Source organism: Amia ocellicauda, chromosome 5 (genome assembly GCF_036373705.1).
Source record: "Amia ocellicauda isolate fAmiCal2 chromosome 5, fAmiCal2.hap1, whole genome shotgun sequence".
Lineage (NCBI taxonomy): Eukaryota > Metazoa > Chordata > Actinopteri > Amiiformes > Amiidae > Amia > Amia ocellicauda.
The window spans coordinates 3,921,955-3,945,586 of NC_089854.1; the positions used below are offsets into that span (position 1 = coordinate 3,921,955).

Sequence of the window (23,632 nt, forward strand, 5' to 3'; positions counted from 1 at the left end):
AATAATAATAATAATAATAATAATAATAATAATAACTAATCAAGAACATCATCTGTTTGATAACTTGAATGATGTAATTATCGGATTAATCTACGACACAAACGTGCCCTTCTGTGTTTTAATTTATTTCCATTAGAAGAAAAACAAACAACACACACACCCGCACACCTGCGCTCACCTGGCGAGAGCACTGCGGCCTCACTGCGCCTGCGCCGCGGCCCACGGGCAGTCCGAGCAGCGCGTCTCCCTCCGCATCCCGGCTGCAGCACGACCTCGTCCAACGGCTGACTTTAACACACCTGGCACCGACCCCATTGGACCTATGTTTTTTTTGGTTTTGTTTGTTTCAATCCGTGTCTTTTTGAATGACAAAACACCCAGGAAACAGTTGCACATCAGAAGATGCTTTAAAAACAAGATATTGGGTGAAACGAAGTCCACTTGTCTCTGTTGTTGTTGACTGTGAACCGAGCTGCTCTGTGTGTCTCCGGGAGAGGCATGCCCTTACTGTTTGTGTAATTGCTGAGTGGCTAATCTTGAGCACCTCAAGTCTGAGCATACCCAAGTCTATATTTGCCAAATGGGATAGTTCGTGTGCAGGGAAACATATACCACCTACCTCGAAATTAGAAACTTCTGTTGCTTGTATACCTGGCTTGTATGCTCTGACCACTCGATAGTAGCGCTGCAGACAGTTATCAAGTTCTGACTTTGTGAAGACATTGGAGGATTCATAAAACTAAAGGAACAAATAAAAACTATCCAGGACAGAATAGAAATAGAAAAAGCACCCTGAATCATAAAGAGCACTCTGTCAAAATAAGAGCCCTCTCTCTTGTCCAGGTGCTGCTGGTATTTCCTTCTCTTCTCTCCCGGCTTTACTTGCTGTGTCTTGTCAAGTCAGCCACCAGTGTAATTCAATGTCCATGATACTGAACAGCCCTGTGTCCGCAGGGCACCTCTGTGCCTCCTCTCCCTCTCTCACCGCCCCAGTCACAGGGGCTATCGTTCTGCCCCGTGGTCCACTGCGTTCTGACTTCTGCTGTAGCACACATTTACATTAAGGCCTCCTGGCGTGATTTCAAATAGTGGAGAAAGTTTTTCAAGGCTTTTCAAGAGAACCTGGCTTAATTTTCTTCGTTTGTCCTGACTGAGATGTTAGCATGTGCCCTCTCCCCACTGGTCCAAGCTTGAATCACTCACAGCCCTTGGATTGGTTTTGTTGATATTTGCAGACCCAGCCTGCCTTACGTAAACATGGACATACGAAAAGGACGGAAGGAGAAAGAAACTGAACTTACCTTCTCTGCAGACTCAGAGGGAATCCAAACCCCACGGCACTCTGGCTTCCCAAGACAAGAGTCGGAGCAGCTCTGACCCGCGCACCAGAGAGGCAAGCTGATGAATAAACAGTGCAGCTGTGTGCAGGGCCTTCGCAGGCTGCTGCTCATAGGAAATACCCAGCATTTCACATGACATATGCGCAGCCTGGAAACATCAGGTGAGAGGTGACTGGTAACAGTAGATCTGCTTCCTAACTCGTCAGCCTCAGCTCCTCCAGAAGTGAGTCAGTGACAGCTGTAGGAAACAGCCCTTCAAAACACAGCTGTTTCACACACTGACTAATACCCCTGAGGCAGCTGGGGCCCCAAGCTTAGCAAAACGTGCATCCACTAATACGGTACATCTACAGACAGAGAGTAGCCAAACTGTCTTGTTTCACAAACTTTGATTTGGTGCTTATTACAGAGTTATGGAAACCAACAAACTAGCAATCAGTGCGCTTGTCACAGCATCACAACACAAGTGTCAGAGCTGGCTGTCTGACCACATCGGTGAAAAAACGAGCTGTTGAGTTGAGGAAAGTCAGAGCATCTGTTTATACTACCAGCCCTTCACTGTACAACAGGCTTTTCTGCAGACACACAGTGATGACGCTGCTGATCTCATCACAGGGGTGTTACAGACCTGTGAGAGAGCCTATTGAAAGCAATAGACAAAACAAACTAATATTATTATTATAATATAAACCTTTGCAATCAGGTTCAAAATTATACAAATCCAGCACACAACTGGAGCAAGATCCACAGGTTGCAGCAGGGTGTGAGTGAGATTCCTGTGTGACTTGCAGCGACTCCAGCCTGTCTGCTTTTAAATTGTAAATACACCCCTGCCTCACACAGTTTCATTCCAGGGAGGAATTGTGTGTGTTCTTAAAATATACCCTCTTTGTTTGCCTCTCGACCATGTGACTCATGGTAATCTAGCTGTGTAACACGACTCATGTGTTCAGTTTACACTTACAGTTAAAGGGAGTGTTTCCTAAGCTGGAGAAGTCATGAACAACTCAATGCATCATTCTAAAGAAAAATAAAACAACAAAAACAAAACACCTATTCACTATTCCCTTCCCCATCCGCTCCCAAGCTGAATTCAAGATCTGAAACTTGAATTACAGAAATGTGAAGAAAAACTTTTCAGCTGTTTTTTTATGTTATTTATAGTAGGATACTAATGCTTTATTGAAAGGATACTACAGACACTTGAGATTCAGAATCTGGTTTGTTTGATTTTTAAGCCCTACTCTCCAGCCGAATGCTGCTGTTCAGGTGACATTTACACTTCTACGCAGCGGTTTACAGTATGCTATGAAGGTTCAGTAATCAGTAAAACATGGAAAGGGATGACAAGACATGAAACTGCAAACAAATCCTCCCAAATCTACACAGCAAATCTTGAAGTCAAGTTGCAACACATACGGACACATTCCTCGTAGAATTCCGCAACTACAGTACATGTATAGATATGTTTTACCATATGAGACTAAACATTTAACATTGAAAGCCTTTATTACTGACACAACCTAATGCAGGCTACGCAGATCCCGAAATACTACACACCTGAATACTTCAGGAACACTAAGACATCTGCAGACGGTGGAAATAATAACAACAGAATCCCAGAATGCACTCTGGCTAAGGTGGCAGCCGGTGACATCCAGTTTAATAGTCCTAAAGCTACTAAGGAGACGTCTTGCTGTTTAGGAGTTATGTGGTCAGGTTTGGGCCTGCGGGTGCGTGTGTGTCCAGTGAGAGCTGAAGCATCACGCCCAGTAGCTGAAGATTCGCAGCCGCCACAGCAGGATGCCCACCAGCAGAGTGCAGGACAACCCCATGAGGAGCAGCCAAAGCAGGAACCAACGGCACTGCCACAGCCAGGGCAGCAGGGGGCGCTCCTCGGATGAGAGGGCACACCTGCAGGAAGAGCAGGGAGAGCAGGGGGCGCATGTTAGCGGGGATTGTAAAGGTGCCTTGAATCACTGTCACCCGAAACCATCAGAATTATAGTGTAGACATTTATTTACAAAACCTCTTCCTCTCATCAGAACCATCGCCTTCAGGTCAAAGGGCTTTTGCGTCTCTGTGAGATGTTTTCCACTTCTAAGAATGTGATGGCTGTAGACTGCGAGAACACTTTATTCTCCCCTGGGGGGAAGTTTGTTGATAACGGCATAGGCACAGACATGTGAAAAATGTTTCTTTGCTTATGAAGGTAAATTTTGCAATTAAAGTGAAAGAGACCGCAGAGAGCTCCCACCCAGATCAGACATGCAGTGGGCTTGCTACCGCTTGCCACACACGAGACACAGCGGAGAGAAGTTACTCAGGACCACTGATCGTATCTCTCGGGTGACCCGGAAGTGATTCGACTCGGAGCTGATCATCAGACAGATGTACTTAATGGCCAGGGGGCCTGTGGAGCGCCTACGTGTCCATGGTGAAGTTGTCGCAGTCGCTGAACTCCTCGTCTGACTCCCTTTCATCTGCTTTCCCCACCTGCGGTGCTCCCCGGCTCCGCCCCCGCCGGCGCAGACTGTCCTGGGCTGGGCTGACAGACAGACAGATAGTGAGAAAGACACAGAGACACACAGAGACCATGAAACTATAAGACAAACAGGTGCTTAAGACAGAAAGCCAGACCGTCAGTCAGATACATACACAAAAACAAAAATAAATCACGCAGTCCTTCACAAACTCCCTACAGACTGAACCAAGAACTTAATCACCACCTTCAGATTCAACCTTTTCTCAACATGCTTCTCTATCTATTGTTTGTACAGAAAACAGTCTGTAAACAACAATAGATTTCACATTGCTGGGACATCAGCAATTACACCGATGACAGGAACAGAGGGGGAGGGACTGAGAACAGCATTCTAGAACATCCACATGCCAAATCCCACGGTTCTACCTGCCGAAGTATACCGAGTCCTCCTTCTCATCTGGGCTGTCCGCGGGGCATCCCACTGCGAGGAGGGGCGTGGGGTCGCACAGCCCCTGGGGGTTACTGCTGTCCGCAGAATCGTCCTTGGAGAATGCAGGTTGCCTGGGCGGGCGTGTGGGTGTGACGGAGGTGGAGAGCAGGAGAGGAAGATAAGAAGAGAGATCAGGACGAAACTGGAATTCCCTGAACGGTGCTGAGAGGCGTCTAGAGGCGTCTGTCTACCAGTTTAAAAAGCACATATTAGGATGACTTAAGACCTTTAAACAGCAATATTCAACAGAGGTAAAAACCGTGACAGTGACTCCGGGAGGTATTTACACAATTGTACACTGGGCGTGTTTTGCACTTGCATATTATCAAACAGGTCTTGGACAGAGAATGTGATTTATTTATCCATCACTGAGACTGGGATGCATGCTGAGGGAATGGGCATCCGTGAGGGGGATTCAAGGAGATTTACACTCCACAATGTCCAGTCAACAGCCCTGCCCCGTACCTGACACTGGGCCGTGCATTGTCCCCCGCGGTCCACAGCGCATCTGTCTCCGTGCTGCCTTTCCCGTTCTCCGAGCTGCGGGAGTCAGACGCCTGTAGCAGCTGTAGGGAAAGATTGCAGAGTTTCTTCTAAGGGTTGATTTTAAAGGCACTTGTTTTGTTTGGGTTTTATTGGTTGTTCTGTTTTATTATTTTGTCAAATACATTGGCCGTTTGGATTTTAATTTTAAATGCATCAGACTGTTTTGTTTTTGTTTTTTATTTTATTGTTTTATTTGTTTTTTGTTTTGTCTGATGCATTTTCAGTTACTTTCAATGTATTTGACCTTTTTGTTGGTTTGCAGTTTGCTATTTATCACAAGTTTGTTTTTTATTGTTTTATGCACAGGTTTATTTGAGTTCATGTATTTTGTTAAAATTAATCACTTAAAATTTAAAAATTTTTAAGTGATTTTAGAAATTGTTTAAAAAAAAAATCATAAGTATTAAAAATTTGAATGTGATTTTATCGAAAATGTAAAATACTAAATCTAATAAACAGTATTTCTTCTAAGGTCAACTCAATAGCGTTTCTTTAAAATACATATAGGAGTGCCATAGATCAGACATGTCTGAGTGAGAAAGAGAGCGAGAGAGAGAGAGATATCTGTTCATCTATTTCATTAAGTGCTGATATTTTTTGATTTCTTAATCATTAATTGTCAGAAGCCACTTTCTTCTACATATAAATAAGAACGGGACAGGTAGGCCACAGGTTTCAATTTGGTTTGGGCCTCAGTTTAAATAGTTGGGCTGTCTTTGTGTAAATGTGTAGTAGTAGTACTTTGTTAGTTAGCAGTACTTCTGATCCTTTGTGAGATGTGGCAGTGAAAGTCGGCAGTGTCACAATAATACATTGCATGTTTTTCCCATCAGCCCCCTTGCAGATTTCTACAACAGATATCATCCAGCCTGCTTAGGAGCTGAAGCTGGTCTAGGACTCCTGAAGTGGCATCTGGATTTCACAATTATTATTTTTTTCCCACGTTTCAAGCAGGCTGTCACTTCTACGTTCTCTGTCCCTGAAAACAAGAACATGAACAGACCACCACATCCCCCACCGGCTGCACTGCAGTCATTGCAGACCTCACCGCAGAAGCCCAGCCATCACAATGCAACACATTTCATCACACTGACAGTTACATACAGTGTGAGGGTGCAGCGACAAAAAAAGCATCAACTCGACAACTCACATAGCATGACTCTGCACCAGCACAGGGTCGAGCTGCCGTTACACAAGTCGGCTGTTTCCTTCAGCCGTTTCCTTGTGATAAGCTAGTGACTGTCACAGAGTGGTTTTGAAACATGGTCCTATTTAGCAGCGCAGTGGTGGGCTGGCGGGGAAGGGACCAGTGATGTAATTTTCTCAGCTTTTCTCTGTCTGGGTAATTATAGCTCCAGTAAAAGTGTCACGGCACCAGCAAAGCATGCAACCACAAAGAGACCTGTTTCTATACAAATACCTGTTCATCATATTGTGTTCCTCATTGTATATAAGTCATTAAGGAGGTCTGAAGTGACCTCTGACCTTCTCAGTCCGTTCTCAGTAACTTAAATGATTTGAGAAACCTCAAAGACTCATTTTCTACCTTCTCTCCAGGGCCCAGAATCATGCAAAGGTACTGTACCTTGAGATGCAGCTTTTATATCATAGATACGAAGCAAAACATGGATGCTGAGAGTAAAAAAAACAAACACACCAACAGTGTATTGTCATTAGTTTTCTGACTGCAATATAGGAAGCTTGCAAAACACATGTTGCAAGTGATCTATTGTGCTCACATCCTATGAAAGTACTACGTGTCTCTTTTATGAGATCTATTGCAGTGCACCGTCAAAACATGCACAAAGCCATGTAGCATATTGGGACTGATGTGTAGAGTGTGAGTATACCCAGCATGCACCACAGCTGGCTGCAGCAGAATGGCCTCAGATGTTTCCTGTGGCTCGGAAATGTTCAAACCTGATTTTGGTTCTTGGAGGTGGACGAGGCTCCCTTACCTGGGTCTGCTTGGGGATGACAGCGATGCTGACCCTCCGGCGCGCACTGTGCTGTGAGGGACAAGGACTGTAATGAGGGGACGAGCGGGAAGCTAACACACAAGTAGCTCTACAGTTCTACGGCTTGGCATTCTAGGCCCCTGCGTTTGTAGCACGTTACCTGCTGGGATGTCCTCAGGTAGATTTTGGGCCTCAGGTCACCTTCGTCTACAAGACAAGAACAGATTGTCAGGATTTCACACTCCTTCACTTCACACACGAGGCTTGGGGTGGACGTCTCTAACATCCAAACTGGAATTCTCAGGACATTAGGAGCACTAATATCTGATTATCTCAGTCCTCCTTCACCAGGCTTATCATTAGTTTCTTATTTTGCAGGTTTGTAAAGTGCCTTGAGACCTATAGGAGGCGCTATCGAAGAACTGTGTGACTGAGAGACTGATTGACAAACAATCAAACAAAAGACGAATGTCTCTGAATGCCGAGTTCCAGTCTGACCCTGTGGATGCGCTGAGCCTCCCGGCCAGCAGAGGGCGGCCCTCACCTCGTGTCTCACTGAGCTGCCGGTTGCGGGAGTTCCTCTGCACCATCCTCTTGGTCTCCTCCAGCTCGGCATGGTCTCTGGCGTGGCGGCGCTTCAGGTTCTCCACGTGGACGACCATGAGCTCCACGGCGCGGCTCACTCGCGCCTCCTGACCCACAAGGCACAAAAGGGAATCCCAGCTCAGACGGCTGTGTCTTTCTGTCGGAATGACCCCTAACCCCTACCCCTACCCTCAGACTAACACTCACACTCCCCTGGGGTTCTTCAAGTCTGGTCCTCAATGTTCAGTTCACCTGTGGTTTCCTCTTTTTTTGGCGTTACACAAGATCGCAACCTGCTACCCAGGAAGATCGAGTGAAAGTGATGAGTTTGTGTGTGGTCACCTGGTGCACAGCGCCCAACACTTCGGCCGTGTTGGAGATGCGCTCCACCGTGCTGCTCAGGATGTCCAGGCTCTGCTCCAGCTTGTGCAGGATCTTGCTGCGCTTGCTGTCCACGCAGAGGGTCTTCAGAGCCTGGCAGACAAACAGAGAGACCAACCGACTGACTGATGCGCCACAAACGACAGCACCAGAACTCAGCAGGGCTCTCCCACACATATCACTGCCAGACTAACACCACCCCTGAGCAGCACACCTTCCCACTACCCCCACTGTCCCGAAGCCCCTGGTTGAGGGAGCAGAACTGGTGTTTTGGATGAAAGTGCAGCTGCAGCAGAAACACAGGTTCCCCTTAATGTGTATCCAGTACATCAGTATTACATCTGAGTTCTCAGGGGCTCTCAGAAGATGCCACTTTTTGCTGTTAAAGGGTAGCAAACAGGAATGACAAGGATGGTTTGTGTTTTATACAGTTAAAATGGTTTGACTCCCCCTCTTGCGCTCTCTCCCTCTCCCTCTCTCTGTACCTCCAGGGTGGTGCGGCCGTTATCCAGCTCTTGATGGATGTTCTCCTCGGCCACGTCTCTGGCTCTCTCCTCTGCCTGTAGCCGTCGCTTCAGGGTGTACTGGTCACAGCGGAAGGCCAGGGACAGCTGGGCAAAGGCAGACTGAGGGGGCAGCACACGGTGAACAGTGAGGGAGAGGGGAAGCAGCCAGGCAGATGCCCTACAACATGGCACAGCACAACCTGTCCGTTCTCTCACACAGCTTCCTCACAACCACAGCATGCTCTCACTGCCACCGCGGCGGCCAACTGCCACACACAGAGCCATAACCACTCAAACCACAGGGAAGAGGTGTGCTTGTGAACTGAAAAGCAGGAGGCACGTCCTCACACAGTTCCTGAACACCAGCAGAACTCACCTCCACCTCCTCTTCTGTGAGCTGCGTACTGGAGGAGGGAGAGAGAGAGAGAGAGAGAGAGAGAGAGAGAGCGAGAGAGAGAGAGAGAGGACAACGTCAACAGAAGTCCCCTCTCACCATGCTCAGTGGAGAGACTTACTGATGGACGAACTGCTGGTGAATTGAAGAGTGAGGCCCGGTGAAGCACTGGAGTTTGGTCCAGCATCTCTCACATCACACTCTGTTTTTTTTATTTATTAAAAGCTACTACTTCATCAGCCTTTCATCAAATTGATGCTTAATTATGATGGTATGCAAAGTAGAAAGGATAAAGGGTAGAGGACGTATTATAAAAGTGAAAAGACACAAGAGATGCCATGATCCCTCTGTGTGCAAACTGAAAAAATCAGTCATCTGGCAGCAGGGAGTGTTTCTGCAGGGCGGTCCGGTCACCTGTTGAGTCCGAGACGCTCCAGGATTGAGAGGTCATCCCAGGAGGTTGATAGCACGATCTCGGACACTGGCTCTGAGAGACACATGGAGAAACACGTGTTTTCACAGTGTATATTCATTGATTTTCATTGTGATTGATTTTTTGAATTGTCAAAGCTCTAACAATAGCCCAAACGTGGTCGAGTTTGATGACAATAGTAAGGAAACACTAATGACAATTCCGCCCTCTTGTGGAAAAGGTGTGAAATGTCACTCCCGTTTTGATGGTCTACTACAGTATCTGCTGGGTAATATGGCAGTTTCCCCATGCTTTTACCACAGTTTTACCATGCATTTACTTTGCTTTGCTGTGTTCTTTTAATGTGCTTTTGTAATATGGTGTACTATCCATTATTTCACTGGACTGTCCCACATTTTTCTGCTGATTTTCCTAGGTATACTGGAGTAAACTAATACGAGTGTCTGCCTCTGCTTCCTGGATCTCACAGAGGAGGCGGGTGTCCACCCTGTGGGACCACAGACCTGTGCCGCTGACAGAGCCTTACCCTCCATGCTGTCCTCACTGTCTCCCTGTCGGTCTACAGATTCATTGGACCTCAGCAGGGCCATGGGGCTGGGGGCCTGAGAGAGACGCACACAAACACGGGTGAGAGACAGCAAGACTCCCTATAAAAGTAATTTAAAAACAAGAATAATTTGTGACAATTTGTGTTATTTTTTGGTTTTGTTTAAGACAGCGGATCTCTGAGCTTTCTGGTCTCTCTCTTTCTTTCCCTCTCTCTCTGACTCCAGTCCCTCGCAGGCCTTTTACGGAGGGATTCTCAGGAGCGTGTCCCCTCTTGCGTCAGTCCCACCCCACCCCACCCCGCCGGCTCCTGGGGCCTCAGTGTTTGCACAGCAGTGCCGGGCATCAAGTCCTCTGCCAGCATTCCTTACCTCCACACTGTGCCTTATTAAGGGCAGGATCCTCACGGCGCCTGGACTGCAGGCTCTGACGTACGCCAGCACCCCCCCTCCCCCAAGTCATTCTCATTTTGTTTTCATTAGCACTCCAGACGTTAAAGGAAAATACAATAAGCAGGGCCACATCAATCATGCCTCGTACGAAGCTAAAAGCCCCTCTTAAAGTGAAATGAACCATCTGCTCTGTGAAAGCCTCGAGGGAGAGGTTTCGGCCCAGAGACCGGACTCACCTGATCAGCCATTCTGCTGAGCGGCGGCTCTTGGGCTGGGTCAGGACTCTGCACACCCCCTGCAGGCATCAGATGGTCATTGTTGGTTATAAACCTCAACGATTTCTATTCAATCACACAATCTCACCCTGGCCACATCGACATCTCTTGTGAAAAAAAAAACAACTCATTATTTTAAACACAATGCATTGTGTTGTGTTATCTTTCTGTTGTTGTTACACCACTAGAAACGTCTACACTTCCTTGTTAGTGTAATCATGCTATTGAATATATTAACATGAGTATGCTCAGATGAATGGATAAACATAAATGAATGAACAGTCCGTGCAAGTGTAAGCTAGTGTGTGTGTCGGGGCTTGATTTGACGGGCTACCTGCGGTCACCCTGAAGAGACAGGCCTCCAGTTCACTCTGTTGTTGCTTCAGCTCCTCCTTGCTGGAAAAACAAGAGAGAGTGACTGAGTATCACACAGAGCCCTCCTACAGCGCACACACACACACACAACTGGACAAGACATGGCCGAGCCCTCTCAGCCTCACTCTCTGTAGCGTCAGTATCACATCGCACTCTCCACCAAATCGCCCTGTGACCCGGGAGATCAAGGAACGCAAGGAATCTTATCGTCTGCCGAAACTCTCCTTCAGAATCGCCAATGGAGCGCCAGGCTGCAGAAGACCCACTCTCACCTGGGTGGCGGGGCGTCTTTGGGGCCCTTGGTCCCAAGTCTCTGCCCGTCCATGCGCCCCTGTGGACACAGAGCAGAGCAGGGCGGTAGTCGAGGGGGTCTCTAGAGCCTGCCTGTGAGAACCTGACTGCCCTCCCCAGGCCCAAGCTGGAGTCGCTCTTCAACTGTGTATTTCAGATTGTGATCGGCACAGATCGGCATGACGTTAATGTGGCTGTCTCCGAGTGTAGGCAGTCTCTCACTCAGGGGCCACACTTAAACACCCTGGGGCCCCCCAGTCTAATAATTCCCCTTTTAACAGAAAGATACCACCATTCGATCTCTAGTGGAAAACCTTACCCGTAGACCCATATCATAGTGTAGAGTATAGCTAACTGAGCTGGAATCAGGATTTGAGCCATTTCCTATTGTTGTTCATTCTCCTGTGCAGCCTGCAAGTCCCTGGTGTCCCCGCCCCTGCTGGGTACCTGTGTGGGGGAGTGGGGGTCGCAGTCCGGTGTCCAGTCGGCCTGGGGGTCCCAGGATGGGGGCAGGGAGGACAGGGAGTGGGAGCGCTGGAGCATGGGGGGAGCAGGAAGGGGGGAGTCACTCATATTGCAGACGGTACCTACACACAGCACCACCCAGTGAGAGAGAGAGAGAGAGAAGAGATGATATTGCAGAAGAAAGCTACATCTAAGGGACACAGGTACCACTTCACTCTGTCCATCAGCACCTCAGGGAGCTTTAACCAGGCAGTCAACGCACTGAAGGAGACGCATGCAGGGCTTTTTATGCCATGAAGAGGAGGCTCTATAATATTCATCCTAAAATATTTTGAAAGTACAGAGAAATACACTGAACAATGCTTGCAGGGCTGAATTAGGCCTTTATCCACTGATTATTAACATTCAAAAAAGAGCACTGAAATATTGGATTCACCTATAACAGAGCAACTCTAACTCACTCCATTTCAAAGCCTTGCAATACCAGGAGCTCAGCCCAGAGAAGAGTTGCCTCAGCCAGCTGGTCCTGAGGCTCTCGGAGCAGAGCGACACTGCGCTCAGTCAGCAAGGCACGGCACTGCACAAACAAGGCCAATTCCACTGAACCAAATGATACAACACCTCAAACACTCTTATCTGGCCCATTGGGAAACCAACACTAAAACACAAAACAAACTTGAGTGCTATCGGACCTTCAATCAAAACTACAGCCTGGCATAATACCTGGAGAAACACAAATCAGAGGCAGATCCTGACCCAGTACCGGCCCAGTGTCCACAGCCTGGCCAGAGAGACGGGCCGACACAGGCAGAGCTGGCTGGCCAGGGAGAACAGGTTCTGTGGTCACTGTGAGACAGGTGAGGTGGATACGCTTGATGCACTTTCTACTGACCTGTGAAAAATACTCCCAAACACGGGATAACTTTATTAACAAAATCACTCTCTCCATCCCACAATTCCCACAAATGACAAATGAAAAACTGTCAGTCAGGGAGAGGGACACACAGCCCCACTGGCTGCCCAATATGAGTCCAGCTGTCACAGCCTGAGGGACAGCGCGTGACAACAGCCTGAGGGACAGGGTACAGTGTATAGACACTATCAGCGAAGGCTTGATCTCTGGGGAAGGGAAAAAAACAGATGACTTTCCTTACTGCACAGAGTTGACTGTTAAATCGGGTCCATCTGTCAGACAGGGGCGGCCGATTGAGAACAGAATAGCCAGTCAGTGGACTTTCACTGAGACACACATGGTTTGGCACCGATCCTGTGGAGATCATGCGTTCTGAGGGCCCAGCAGCTTTATGCGGAGCAGCGCTACACTTCATGTGATGCATCGTGAATCTGAACCGCACTGACAAGCTGTTTCTAAATCCCATTCCAAGACCAAAACAAAACAAAGCCTTCAACTGTGCTAGACCCTCCGTCTCCCTAGAATAATCTCCGGCACGGAGGAAAGAATGCAAAACACAAACATTTACAGATCCAAACCCAACATCTTCCCCTTGTAAACAGAGGAATGCCATATTCTGCTAGTCCACACACAAGGACAATTTGCACGGCGTTCTTTTCTGCAAGGGGTGTGGTTCTGAGATGTGAGGGTGAGAAAAGAAGCTGGCATTGTAAGAAAAATAATGGGACAACAGACAGCTGTCCAGCGTATCCAGTAAGTTGTACCCCCTCTTTGGCCTTAAAGGATGCAGCAGACAGTCTGACAAATGAGCAAAGGAATATAGTCTCTCCTGCAGGGCAGTTTCTAGTGCAGTGACAGCTGGTCTCTGTTCCAGTTCAAGCCATGCGTGTTCTATCTAAAGGACTGAGTTCAGGACTGGCCGTTGGTTTCATAAACCTCGATTGGGACACAGACCTCTTGGACTAGTCTCCCTCAGCCACTGCCAGCTGTGTGACATGGTGCGTTATCACAGTGGTAAACACTGGTAAATTCCTATAATGCCGGCAGTAACACTGTTGTCCAAAATACCAATACACAGTATGCACTGGTGGTCAAAAAAACCATAAACACAAGACTTTCTCCAGGACTAATGAGGTTCACCTCCACAGAGCCCCTCTCTTCACAGCCAACAACACCCCTCCACCAGTGTCTGAGAAACACCTAACAGCTGCTCACACCATTGCCATTGCAAAACCCACGGAACAGAAGTAAGATATTGACACACATACCGGGTATATAAGTCACAATGTAGCTCCGGCCGCCTCACCTGGTTCCTACGCTGTCTGTCTCGGGACATCTCTCTCCGCGGAGCTACAGGGGTCCCTGCGGAGCGCGGCATGGCACGGTGGACGGGACGCAGTGGGTTGGGAGAGTTTTTGGGCTGCCCCTCATGCTGCACTGGTAGCAATGCGCATGGCTGGGGCTTAACTTGTGTTTACAAGGGTGTCAACGGCTAAGTATGATTCAGTCCGTCCTTCGTTCCAGCTCTCTCTCTCTCTCCTTTCGCCCTCCCTCTTTCAAACCTGCCTCCTTTCCCAATATCCCTCCTCCCTTCTCTCTCTCTAATTTTCTCTCCCCTTTACCACAATCGCTGACACATTCTCTCCCTCCTTCTCCCTCCCCACCACCACCACTCCACTATCTCTCTCCATCTCTCTCGGGCAGCTGTTTACTCTGCCGCTTTCTCCCGCACCGCCTGGTTTTCCTCTCACTAAAGTACACTTCTGTCAGCACCTGTATTCCCACGTCGTAACTCTCACAGTCTGGGGGGGTGAACAGGGACACAGAAGTGACCTTTCCTCCCCTCTCCTCCTAAACACACAAGCAAAGCCCCAGACTCAGACTACACCAGGCACAAAGATAAATACACAAGTTTCTGAAACGTACACTTGAGTTCACAGCACCACTAATAGCGGAGTCTGTCAGCTTAACTGTTGCTGCTGACCTCGAGCACAAACCGCAGTCCATAGACACAAATACCAGAGTTCATCCAGAGGAGAGAGGCTCGGAAGCACGCGTTTGTGCATCAACACACCCATCACTGCGACAGCTTCAGTTACACGTCTGCGATGCTTTCTTCATCTCACTGGACTTGAGCCCAATTTAGACTCCATTCTCCACAGCTTAGTCATCAGCATTGAGGAACCATCCTGCACAGCGGTGCGCTGACATCTTGACAGACTGCACTGGACTCAACAGCAAGAAAATAAATAAACATAAAAGATAATAATAAGACAATACATTCTCAATACCCTTTGTACTAGCTCCTTAAACAAACCCCAAATTCAGCAGCCAATAAACCCATCACAGCAAACACTGTGAGTCCTGCCCCTGAGGTTCCCAGTGAGGGGAAGATCCCGATCAGGATCCTCATGCAGCCGCCTCGGCTTTAATGGCTCAAACGTGCCTTTAAGCTGCTGACCGATTTCCATTCCGATTCCTGACTGCAACAAAACCTTCCCCGGCTGCTCTGGGTGGATGTGAGAACCCAGCCTCATCGGGACCTCTTTCAAATGGACGACGATCGGAAGCAACGCCGAAAAGAGACGCGTACCTGTGAATGTGTCATGACCATGGCTCTGGCTGACTGCTCTACGGGCAGAGCACGGTAATCCCATTAGGGCTGGGGGATTTCCACTGACAGAATCGTAGCAGGACACAGACTCAGCCCAGTGAGGACACCTGGGGCGTGAACTCTGACCGCAGGGAACACGAGTGTCAGGATGCCGTCTATGAACGGGTACCAGAGTGTAAACAAACCTATGCCATAAAATAATTGAGGGGATGTAAATGGTGAAAATTAAAACACTGAATCCTGAAGGGGCTGTTCAATTGATATGCTGGGAACACATACATGCATTTCAGCTCATGTGAAATCAGGGATTGGTAAAACACTGTTGAACTGGGGTCTGGGCAAACCAAAAACACAACTCCACTGGCACTCACTCGTCCTGTGAACACCAAGGCTGGGAAGCAAAGACGTCCCTGGCCGGCTGGCCCGTCTCCAACAAAGCGGCTTGCCTGCGTCTTAATCCCTCTGCTGGTACACGGCCCGCTCGACGGGTATTTTTAGAGCGAGTCAGCCTCTCCTTGTCTGGGTTAATTCTGCCACCCAGTACGGGCTGCTGCCTCTCTGGAAAGACTACCTGGTCTGGACACCAACCCAATGCCGACTCCCAGTTTATCATCACTGGGGTGTCTAATTTAATCATTTGCAACTTCTCTCTACGCAGAACAGACTCCACACTTCAACTCCAGACTTATCCGAATAAATGCCGGCACTGTTTACATAAACCAACACAGGCGTAAATATTTAACTTGTACTGACCAGAGCACTGTACACAGGGGGGCCCTTTTTTGGAATATCACCAGCCCACATCCTGAACCCCCCACACTGAAAACCCAACTGACCGCAAGGGTTCGAAACCGTCACTCAGTTCAGTACACACACACACACACACTTTAAACAGCTGTGAACGTAAAAGCAACAAGAGGAGGCAGATGCTTGGTTTCTCGACGGGGGTTTATTTGTACACAAGGCAGACTAGTACAGGCGCTGGGGCTTGCCCATGGTGCTCTTGATGTACAGGGCGCGCACGTTCTGCCAGTTCTTCTTCAGCAACGACACCAGGAAGTTGATGGCCAGGTGGATGTTGTACACCAGCTCCTCCTCGGTCATCTTCACGTGTCCGACGGCCACGGCGAGACACAGCACCTGGGGGAGGAGAGGGGGATTACAGCCACTGTCACGCTCCAAGAGGCCCATATTACACACGCGATCCATCAGAGTACAGCAGGTAACACTCGTTTACTCTGGTCTGAAGGAGAGGAGTTTACCTTCTTCATCTGGAACTTGATGGTGGACTTGACCTCGTCCACCTTGGTGTTCAGGTTCTCGTTGTGGGTGAGCAGCGAGGGGAACTTGCCAGCCTTGTTCAGCCCGGGTCCGAGGATACGGGGGATCTGCTTGATCAGGGACTCAGAGGCCAGGAAAGCATCGTACTTCTTGGCTGTGGGAGAGATCACGGAGGTCAGAGAAGTCCCAGCATGCTCGAGGGACGCCCAGGCAGAGACGGGGTACGGGATGGCTTCCTGCCACTATGCTACGTGACTTGAGAAATGCTCAGGCTAATCCTAATGTTGCACCACACCGATTTGGAAAATGGTTAGAAGACTCGTGTCTTAACTGTCCCAGAGACTCACCCAGTTTCTTCACCAGCTTCTTGTTCTTGTTCAGCTTCTTCAGGGCCTCGATGTCCATGTGGGGCAGTCCTGCCGCCTTGGCCTCGTCACAATGCTGCTGGTCTCCCAGGACGCACACGGAGAACTTGGGTCGGGGGGTGGTCTTCAGCCTGGGGAGCACAGGAGATGCCAACACTGCCCGTTAACTCACACTCCTGGGGGGCAACACAGCCTGGAAGCAGCCCCATGGCCTCCCCCATCCCACCCACCAGAGGCAGTCCAAGACCAGCGCCTTACCCTCACGGCTGGCTTCTCGTCTCTGTCATCCACCAGCAACACCATTTTGTTAATAAAATGGCCGGCGGGGATTGGCCGAAAGCCACCCCCACGCCTCCCCTCATGTTTTAAGACCCAGGGTAGGGGTCCGCCCGCTTTCCCACCCACCCACGGCAGGGGCAGGGGGTCAGTCGGACTACCCAAAGCTTTTCGGCGTCGCCCGCTCCAGTGCCGCCCCGGCCCCAGTGGGGCTGCGTCTAGAGGTCGGGCCAATGCGGCGCAGCTCTGAGGGGCAGCCGGGGAACGGGCGGGCAGAAGGCCGGGTGGAACAGTAAAGGGCCGAACCTGACGGTGCCAGAGAAACGCTTGTCCTTCTGAGGGTCGTAGTTCTTCAGGCTGATCTGCAGCTCCACGGTCTCCACAAACCTTTGGGGGAACAGGAGAGGAATGAGTTAGCGCCAAGTTTAAACCATGCGCAGACACGGAGCCTAATGTCCGACATCCTACAGAGGAGGATTTAAATGCATCAGACCGTATACAAAAGTGTAGAAGGGTCGCAAATACAAATCCCGAGCTCCTTGGCAGCAGAGGAGATGCATGCATGCAGGCTGAATGCACAACCCCAAGACCACTCTCCCCCACAATACGTTTCAGTCGTAGCCTCAGTCTCCCCCACTTCATCTCCGTTTCTCTCGCTACACACACACAAAAATGGCTCTTACTTGCGCTGCTTCTGCTGGGACCCCAGCTGGAGTTCACGCACCCCTTCATACAGGGTCTCTCTGGACACCTTGCTGCGAAACAAGAACAAGACAGCCGTCAAGACCACACACAACACTGATGTCACTGGTATTTACTGCAGAGCTCTTTTTTAACATTTAACAATTGTAACATGTTGAAATCCAGCAGAAATAGATTCCCAATCCCATGTGACAAGTAGTGCAAGAACTGTGCAATTGGACACAGCCAGGCAGGTTTACACCGGCAGCGTCTTCAGGCAAACACAGCTCCTGCAGTAGTTTTGTCTGCTGGTTGTATTTCAAGCTCACTAAATTCCTCGAACAAATCGAAATTAGACCAAAAAAGTGCTTAAATGGTTGGATAATACACTGTACCAAAGTTAATTACACCTGAGGGTGGACACAAGATAAATGAAGGTTAAAATGATCGTCTCATCAGGGTCTGTCCTGGGCGCGGGTGTCAGTGTGGACGGTGTCGATTCAGTGAGACATTGTGGAGTAAAGGTCCAGCAAGAGAGCACTTCACTGACACATTGGGACTCTTCACAGTTAGACTGAACCAGCTGTGAAGCGTGTGGATTATAAAGATACGTTTTAAAATGGCAACAGCAGTGCAGAAGTCATTAAAGGCCAAAGCGGGAGCTGCGGTCAATCTAACACACGTGAAAAGCTTAAGTGCACAAAACATGCTTTTAAAACTGATACGCATTTTATTTTAGGATCATAACTTGTAACACGTTGTTTTCCATCTGCAGTGAAAGCACTTCAGCACCAGGAATAACGCACCGGCTATGGCACCAACATCTACAATAATCACTATCATAATAATTCACAAACCACTTTTACAGCACAATGCGAGTATCTGAGGGATGTTTGTACAGATTGACCGGGTTTATGGGGTCGGATGACAACGGATTAGATCGTGAGAGCGACCTGTGCTTGTCAGGCCATTGCTACACCGGCAGCGCTTTTAACTGTAAAACATAATTCAGCTGCTCTTCTTGACGGGACAATAATGTTACTGGACAAGATTTATACCCAACAATGCTGTTATGAACATCCTTAAAGCTCCCAAACGCCACTAAAACAAGTTTAAAACTCATTTTCTCTCACCTCATCTTGACTTCACGTTTCTCTGAACACGGAGACGGAAAAGAAAGGGCTCAGCGGAACTTCCTGTTTAAGTACGACCAGGCACCGCGCCACCACTGTGGCGGGTTTTGGCGGCCATCTTGGTAGTGGCTAACATTGCGGTGGTTGAAATACTCCATTCTCATACGTTGTGTTTGAGGGTGCATTTACGCTCATTAAATGTTAAAACTGGTCGAGAGTCTTACAACAGCAGACACTGACAAAATACAAACAAATCCATTAATACAAAATATATTTTAATAAATTATTTTTCTTTCTTTTTACAGCAGTGTCTGTTACAGGATGAGCAGTGGGGAAAAACAACAACTGTGAGTCGTGCATGTTGTACAGGCGGAGCTCTGCTGATCACAGCAGCTGCCGTCACGGGGGTCTCACGCGCTTCAGAGCCACCTGCAGGGACTTCTTCAGGAAGGTCTCGTTCAGAGCCAGGCAGCAGGACAGCGTGTTCTTGTGGGCGACTGTTATCTGCAAACGAGAACCACTGCCGTCAGTCAGGGAAAGTCATACATGCAGAGTCTGGTGTGTGAATATCAACAGTGGAATCTATGTCTGGCCTTGTTTTTTGTGTCAGCGTGTCTGTGTGTGTGTGTTCGAGTGCAGTGCACTCACGTGGCTCTGGTATTTGGTCAGGATGGCCAGCAGCATCTTGGCGAATTTCATAGATTTGCTGAAGAGGGGAGCTTGCTGGCTCAGGCGGACAGTGAACTGGTCAAACATCTCCTCGCTGAGCTCCATCTACGGGACGCAGAGACAGAGGGCGTGAGATGGGCTCCGGACACTCCAATGTCTCAAGGAGGGCCTGTGGGCTCCCAGACGCTCACGAGAAGACAGAGTGGACTGGGGGGGTTACACAGTTCAGTCATGTGACATTGTTAATAGATTGTTAGGAAACTGGCCCCCCTCGCTGGTCCTGTGGGCAACAGGGAACTACGGGAGAAATGGTCTCTGGCTCACCTTGGTGTCCAGTAAGGCGTGGATGACAGACAGTACCCCCTCACTCCACGGCACCGCCAGTGTCTGCCTGCCCTCACAAACACAGTGCGTTAGACCCAGCCCACCCACACGCCCGCCCTCCATTAGACCCACACTGTACGATTACACTCACGCTCCGGCGGAGGGGGGCTGCCATCACGCAGACCCCCATTAGAACAGTCTCAGCACAGCGCACGCCTCCCACTACACTCACCCAAACACCAGCAAGCGATACTGCGGCTCCAAGCAGTCCTCTACCAGTCGGCACAGCAGCTCCATCTGAGCACTACCTGGGCAGGGTTAGAATACACACACTGTGACATCACAGCGCTAGAGACTTCCAGACCCCCCGTGTCACAAAACTAAGATTAACAGAGTGGAAGTGTGTGCTACTCCGGTAGTGTTTCAGCTTCTAGCCTTTTCATTTGAGTTGTCTGCAGACTGAACTAGGTTTCAAAATCAATCGTGGTTGATTGGATCCAGTTGAGCAGCAGAGGGCGGGAAAAAGCGCATACCTGCTTGCTCTACCTGCAGGACGGGACCAATCAGAGCGCAGCAGGAGGGCCGGGGGTAGCGGCGGCAGAATGAGGTCACCGCCGTCACCAGGAAGCGGGAAGCCGCCTCCAACAGGGACAGGATCTGCACAGAGAGCAGACGCTTCAGATTGAGCAGCACGGACAAGACCCGTTTATATCTTTCCCATTTTTTTAAGTGTCACGTGGATATCAAGCGATTTCGAACTCTGGGTGGGGGTGCTGGGGCGTACCTTGCTGAGAAAGAGGCTGCGGACCAAGGTGGCAGCGGTGCTGTAGCTCAGGTCGGGGGAGACCTCCAGCAGGCTCGTACAGAATGGAGGCAGGGCCTGCTCGGGCACCTCGGGCAAACACAGCGCTTCACACAGCTGCTCCACCTGCAGGAGGGAGGACCACACAGCAAAGCACCGTCAGCGAGCATCACTCCAGTCTCTTTTGGTTGCGTCTTTTTCTGACTGTACACGTGCTGAGGACAGCGTCTATAGAGAGCAGCCACACACTCACCTCCGCGGGGTCACACTCATTCAGCACCTGCAGGACCGGAGGGGAGCTGGACTCGGCCTTCTAGGGAGGACAGAAAACACACAGATAAACACCTCAAAGTGAAGTGATCGTTGGAGAATAAAATAAAAAATTGATGCTGAATGTATAGTACAGACTCACCTCCATCTCAGTTTCCAGTAGTTCCTTAATTCTTGGAACAAAATCCTAAAGAAGAATTAAAAAAGAAAAAGCACCATCAGTAAAACCTCATATGGATAAACTCCTGGAAGAAACCCTAATTTCGTAAACGTCCAGATCATCACATATTAGCAAAATCAGAACGGTGACAACATCAATTTAAACCACTGCCACTCCAAAGCAATTCAGGTAAACAAAAAAAGACTGCTTATAATTCACAGAAGAAAAGTAAAAGGCAACAAAGCAGATTATCAATACAGCGTCATCTCTAGAGATTTGAGGGCTTGTGCCACATTTTCCACTGAGAGTCACAGCGTTCACCCAAAGATCTGGTTGTCAAAGCTTTCTATGACATTACCTCCCCGGTGCGATCCAATCTACACAACGCAGAGTAAAGCATCAGACTGAAGCACAATGCAGACGCGTGCCGACAGGCTCCTACCCTGATGTGCTCCGGCAACGCCTCCCTGCTGCATGGCACGTTGACATCCTCTGGTCCAGGAGACTGCAGCACCTGGCCTGGCTCCCCAGCCGCCACTGCAGGACTCGACTCTCCAGTGTGGGGCAGCTGAGCCTCACCCCCCACAGCTGATGACACCCCCTCATTAGAGCTGATCCCCCCGGCTGACCCACAGTCCTCCTGGGCGTCGGTGCTGCCAGCCAGCCTCTGTTTCTTGCTCTGGCTGCCCGCCCCATTGCTGGCCTGACTGAGCCCCGCACTCTCGCTCTTCCTCTTCCTGGGATTCTCTGGGTCCTGGGCGTCCATTTTGACCAGAGAGGCATCGGTCTGCGCCTGCCTGCCCAGCCACCCAGCCCCCGTCCCTGCCGGGCCGCCCACCCCTAGTCTCCCGCACAGCCTCGCCAGTCGGTCCCGGCACTGGGAGGTGAGTATCGGGGAGCTGGGCTGATCTCCTGGCTGCAGGTCTCGCTGCAGGAGCCCCAGCAGGGCCTGGACCCAGGGGTCAGGGCTGGGGTCCCGGCCGAGGCACTGCAGCAGGCGGAGCAGGCTGGGCCCGGGCAGCACGGTGTGGGCCAGGTGGAGGAAGGACAGGAGGTTTCGCTGGAAGGGAACGGGGAAGAGGCACACCAGGGGCTTCCTAGGGAGAGGAGAAAGAGATTAGATTAGACTGTCACTGTAATATTCTTAATACAAATGTGTTTTGGTTAAGTGTAACTGGATGATAGAGGGTTACTGTGAAGTAGGAGAGCTCTAGGTGGGAGACATGCGTGAAAGATACTGTGATAACCCTCGTGTTTGACACCCTCGTACGGGCTTGGTCAACTTACACCGCTAGACCTTTTCCTCCCAAACTGGGCTCGTCCCTGGCCAGTGTGTCCATCCAGCCGTGTGCGGGGTGGCCCGGGTCGGAGCCGTGCTGGCGCTGAAAGACCCGCAGCGCCCTCCGCGCCCCGCAGGGCCCCGACATCAGCGACTGGAGCAGCAGGCGGGAGCGGCAGCCAAACCGCGCCAGTAACTCCGCTGGGTCCATCAGACTGCGGGTAAAGGACATTTGAGTAGAGACTGATACTATAGCATCTGAAGATACATATCTGTCTGCATTTGACAGTTTGTGTATGATCGATTATCATCGATATATTATTGTATGGTAATACAATACGCAGGTTAATGTCAAATAACATAATTTCACCGCAATAAAAGCATTTAACGGTCTTTGTTTTATAAAAGTGCAACGGTTCGTTTTGCATTTAACGATAATCCACTGCTTCCGAAGGACATTTAAATGGATTTAATTTAGCCACCCTGTTAAATACCTGCTAGTTAAAACAAAAAAAAAATCTAAAATGCATATTATATTTATTTTTCGCTGGTGCTTAAATGCGTTACAAAGGGACATACGAAACGGCTCAATTCTTACCTTGCCGTCTGGTTTACAGAGCGCTGGGAACAGAAATTAGTGCGGGGTGTCAATATCAATGTGTTTTTTCTGTGTGTTTTACCCGCTACCCAGTATCCGACATATTCAAAACACTCCAACTTCCGGGTTGACGTCTCCGGAAGCTTTCGCTTTAACCCGGAAGCACAATATTGGTGAGAAAGACACCATAGAGTCTGGAACAGAGTTGACTGGGGACATATTGCTAAAGGAGTTTGTGAAGTTGATGGCTGTAGGACTCGTCTCGTTTTCGCTTTCAATAGTAAACAATACTTTACATGGTCATTTTTTTTTTTTTTTTTAAACAGTTTATATTTTTGAAAATCTGTGGCATGGAAACACATTTTATTTCAAACCGTGATAATCCTAATGCATCGAGACCAAAACCTTTAAGATCCTCTCCAGCCATCTTCCAATCACCGTTTTAAAGCGGTTTACACCCGCCACCACCTACAGCGATTGAGAATCCCCTCCATTGTCGGTTTACTGTAGACCAATACCCTTCCCGTAATTGTTGCATTTGTGATGGATTTATAAAACTAAAACCCTGCACTTACATTGACCAGAGGGGGTTAAGAATTGTAAAATCACTGCAGATCGTTCTGGGGAATGTATTCCAGACCGTACACAGCGGTCTGACTGGGTCTATTAAAAATGTAGATCTGGAATACTAGGTAGATTACATAATTATAGATGTGGTTGTACAAGGGACTGGACAGTGATCACAGGTACAGCAACCACTTTATACATGAAAGACCTCAAACTTGGCGACATACACACACTATAT

General features: G+C 49.2%; 3 protein-coding genes across 5 annotated transcripts; all 3 read right to left on the bottom strand.

Moving 5' to 3' along the window:
* Window positions 1–2,830: 2,830 nt before the first annotated feature.
* Window positions 2,831–13,905, bottom strand: LOC136749225 (inositol 1,4,5-triphosphate receptor associated 2). 3 transcript variants are annotated; one of them, XM_066703298.1, is made up of 17 exons: window positions 13,644–13,903; window positions 11,445–11,584; window positions 10,979–11,037; window positions 10,666–10,727; window positions 10,293–10,351; window positions 9,645–9,720; window positions 9,100–9,172; window positions 8,668–8,695; window positions 8,271–8,411; window positions 7,747–7,878; window positions 7,364–7,511; window positions 6,980–7,026; window positions 6,820–6,870; window positions 4,781–4,881; window positions 4,252–4,386; window positions 3,769–3,888; window positions 2,831–3,254 (listed from the first exon to the last, which is right to left on the bottom strand). In XM_066703298.1, the coding sequence occupies exons 2-17, from the start codon at window positions 11,568–11,570 to the stop codon at window positions 3,104–3,106; spliced, it is 1,509 nt and encodes a 502-aa protein (XP_066559395.1). In that variant the 5' UTR covers window positions 11,571–11,584; window positions 13,644–13,903; the 3' UTR covers window positions 2,831–3,103. The 3 variants fall into 3 exon arrangements, 2 of the variants coding, with proteins under 2 accessions (XP_066559395.1, XP_066559396.1); XM_066703299.1 differs by having other exon boundaries at window positions 13,682–13,902; XR_010816725.1 differs by having other exon boundaries at window positions 3,117–3,254; window positions 3,769–3,883; window positions 13,644–13,905.
* Window positions 13,906–15,919: 2,014 nt separating this feature from the next.
* On the bottom strand, window positions 15,920–18,828 carry rpl10a (ribosomal protein L10a). Its single transcript, XM_066703302.1, has 6 exons — window positions 18,726–18,828; window positions 17,595–17,666; window positions 17,218–17,298; window positions 16,618–16,766; window positions 16,252–16,424; window positions 15,920–16,129 (listed from the first exon to the last, which is right to left on the bottom strand). The coding sequence occupies exons 1-6, from the start codon at window positions 18,728–18,730 to the stop codon at window positions 15,959–15,961; spliced, it is 651 nt and encodes a 216-aa protein (XP_066559399.1). The 5' UTR covers window positions 18,731–18,828; the 3' UTR covers window positions 15,920–15,958.
* A 151-nt stretch (window positions 18,829–18,979) lies between these two features.
* On the bottom strand, window positions 18,980–22,954 carry fance (FA complementation group E). Its single transcript, XM_066703303.1, has 11 exons — window positions 22,828–22,954; window positions 22,238–22,444; window positions 21,393–22,047; window positions 20,933–20,977; window positions 20,774–20,833; window positions 20,503–20,646; window positions 20,252–20,375; window positions 19,951–20,026; window positions 19,719–19,785; window positions 19,374–19,499; window positions 18,980–19,229 (listed from the first exon to the last, which is right to left on the bottom strand). The coding sequence occupies exons 2-11, from the start codon at window positions 22,438–22,440 to the stop codon at window positions 19,125–19,127; spliced, it is 1,605 nt and encodes a 534-aa protein (XP_066559400.1). The 5' UTR covers window positions 22,441–22,444; window positions 22,828–22,954; the 3' UTR covers window positions 18,980–19,124.
* Window positions 22,955–23,632: the final 678 nt, after the last annotated feature.

Bases quoted from the DNA above. Each gene is read 5' to 3' on its own strand.
- rpl10a (XM_066703302.1), bottom strand. The intron at 17,299-17,594 runs GTAAGAGCCATT...GTTCCCCCAAAG, and splicing joins TCCCAGCAGAAGCAGCGCAA to GTTTGTGGAGACCGTGGAGC. The intron at 16,425-16,617 runs GTGAGTCTCTGG...TCTCTCCCACAG, and splicing joins GAAGCTGGTGAAGAAACTGG to CCAAGAAGTACGATGCTTTC.
- fance (XM_066703303.1), bottom strand. From the start codon at position 22,440: ATGGACCCAGCGGAGTTACTGGCGCGGTTTGGCTGCCGCTCCCGCCTG. The intron at 20,376-20,502 runs GTACGCCCCAGC...CTCTCTGTGCAG, and splicing joins GCAGCCTCTTTCTCAGCAAG to ATCCTGTCCCTGTTGGAGGC. The intron at 19,786-19,950 runs GTGAGTGTAGTG...TTGTGAGGGCAG, and splicing joins TATCGCTTGCTGGTGTTTGG to GCAGACACTGGCGGTGCCGT.
- LOC136749225 (XM_066703298.1), bottom strand. From the start codon at position 11,570: ATGAGTGACTCCCCCCTTCCTGCTCCCCCCATGCTCCAGCGCTCCCAC. The intron at 11,038-11,444 runs GTACCCAGCAGG...CTGTGTCCACAG, and splicing joins ACCCCCACTCCCCCACACAG to GGGCGCATGGACGGGCAGAG. The intron at 9,721-10,292 runs GTGAGTCCGGTC...CGTCTCTCTCAG, and splicing joins TCAGCAGAATGGCTGATCAG to GCCCCCAGCCCCATGGCCCT.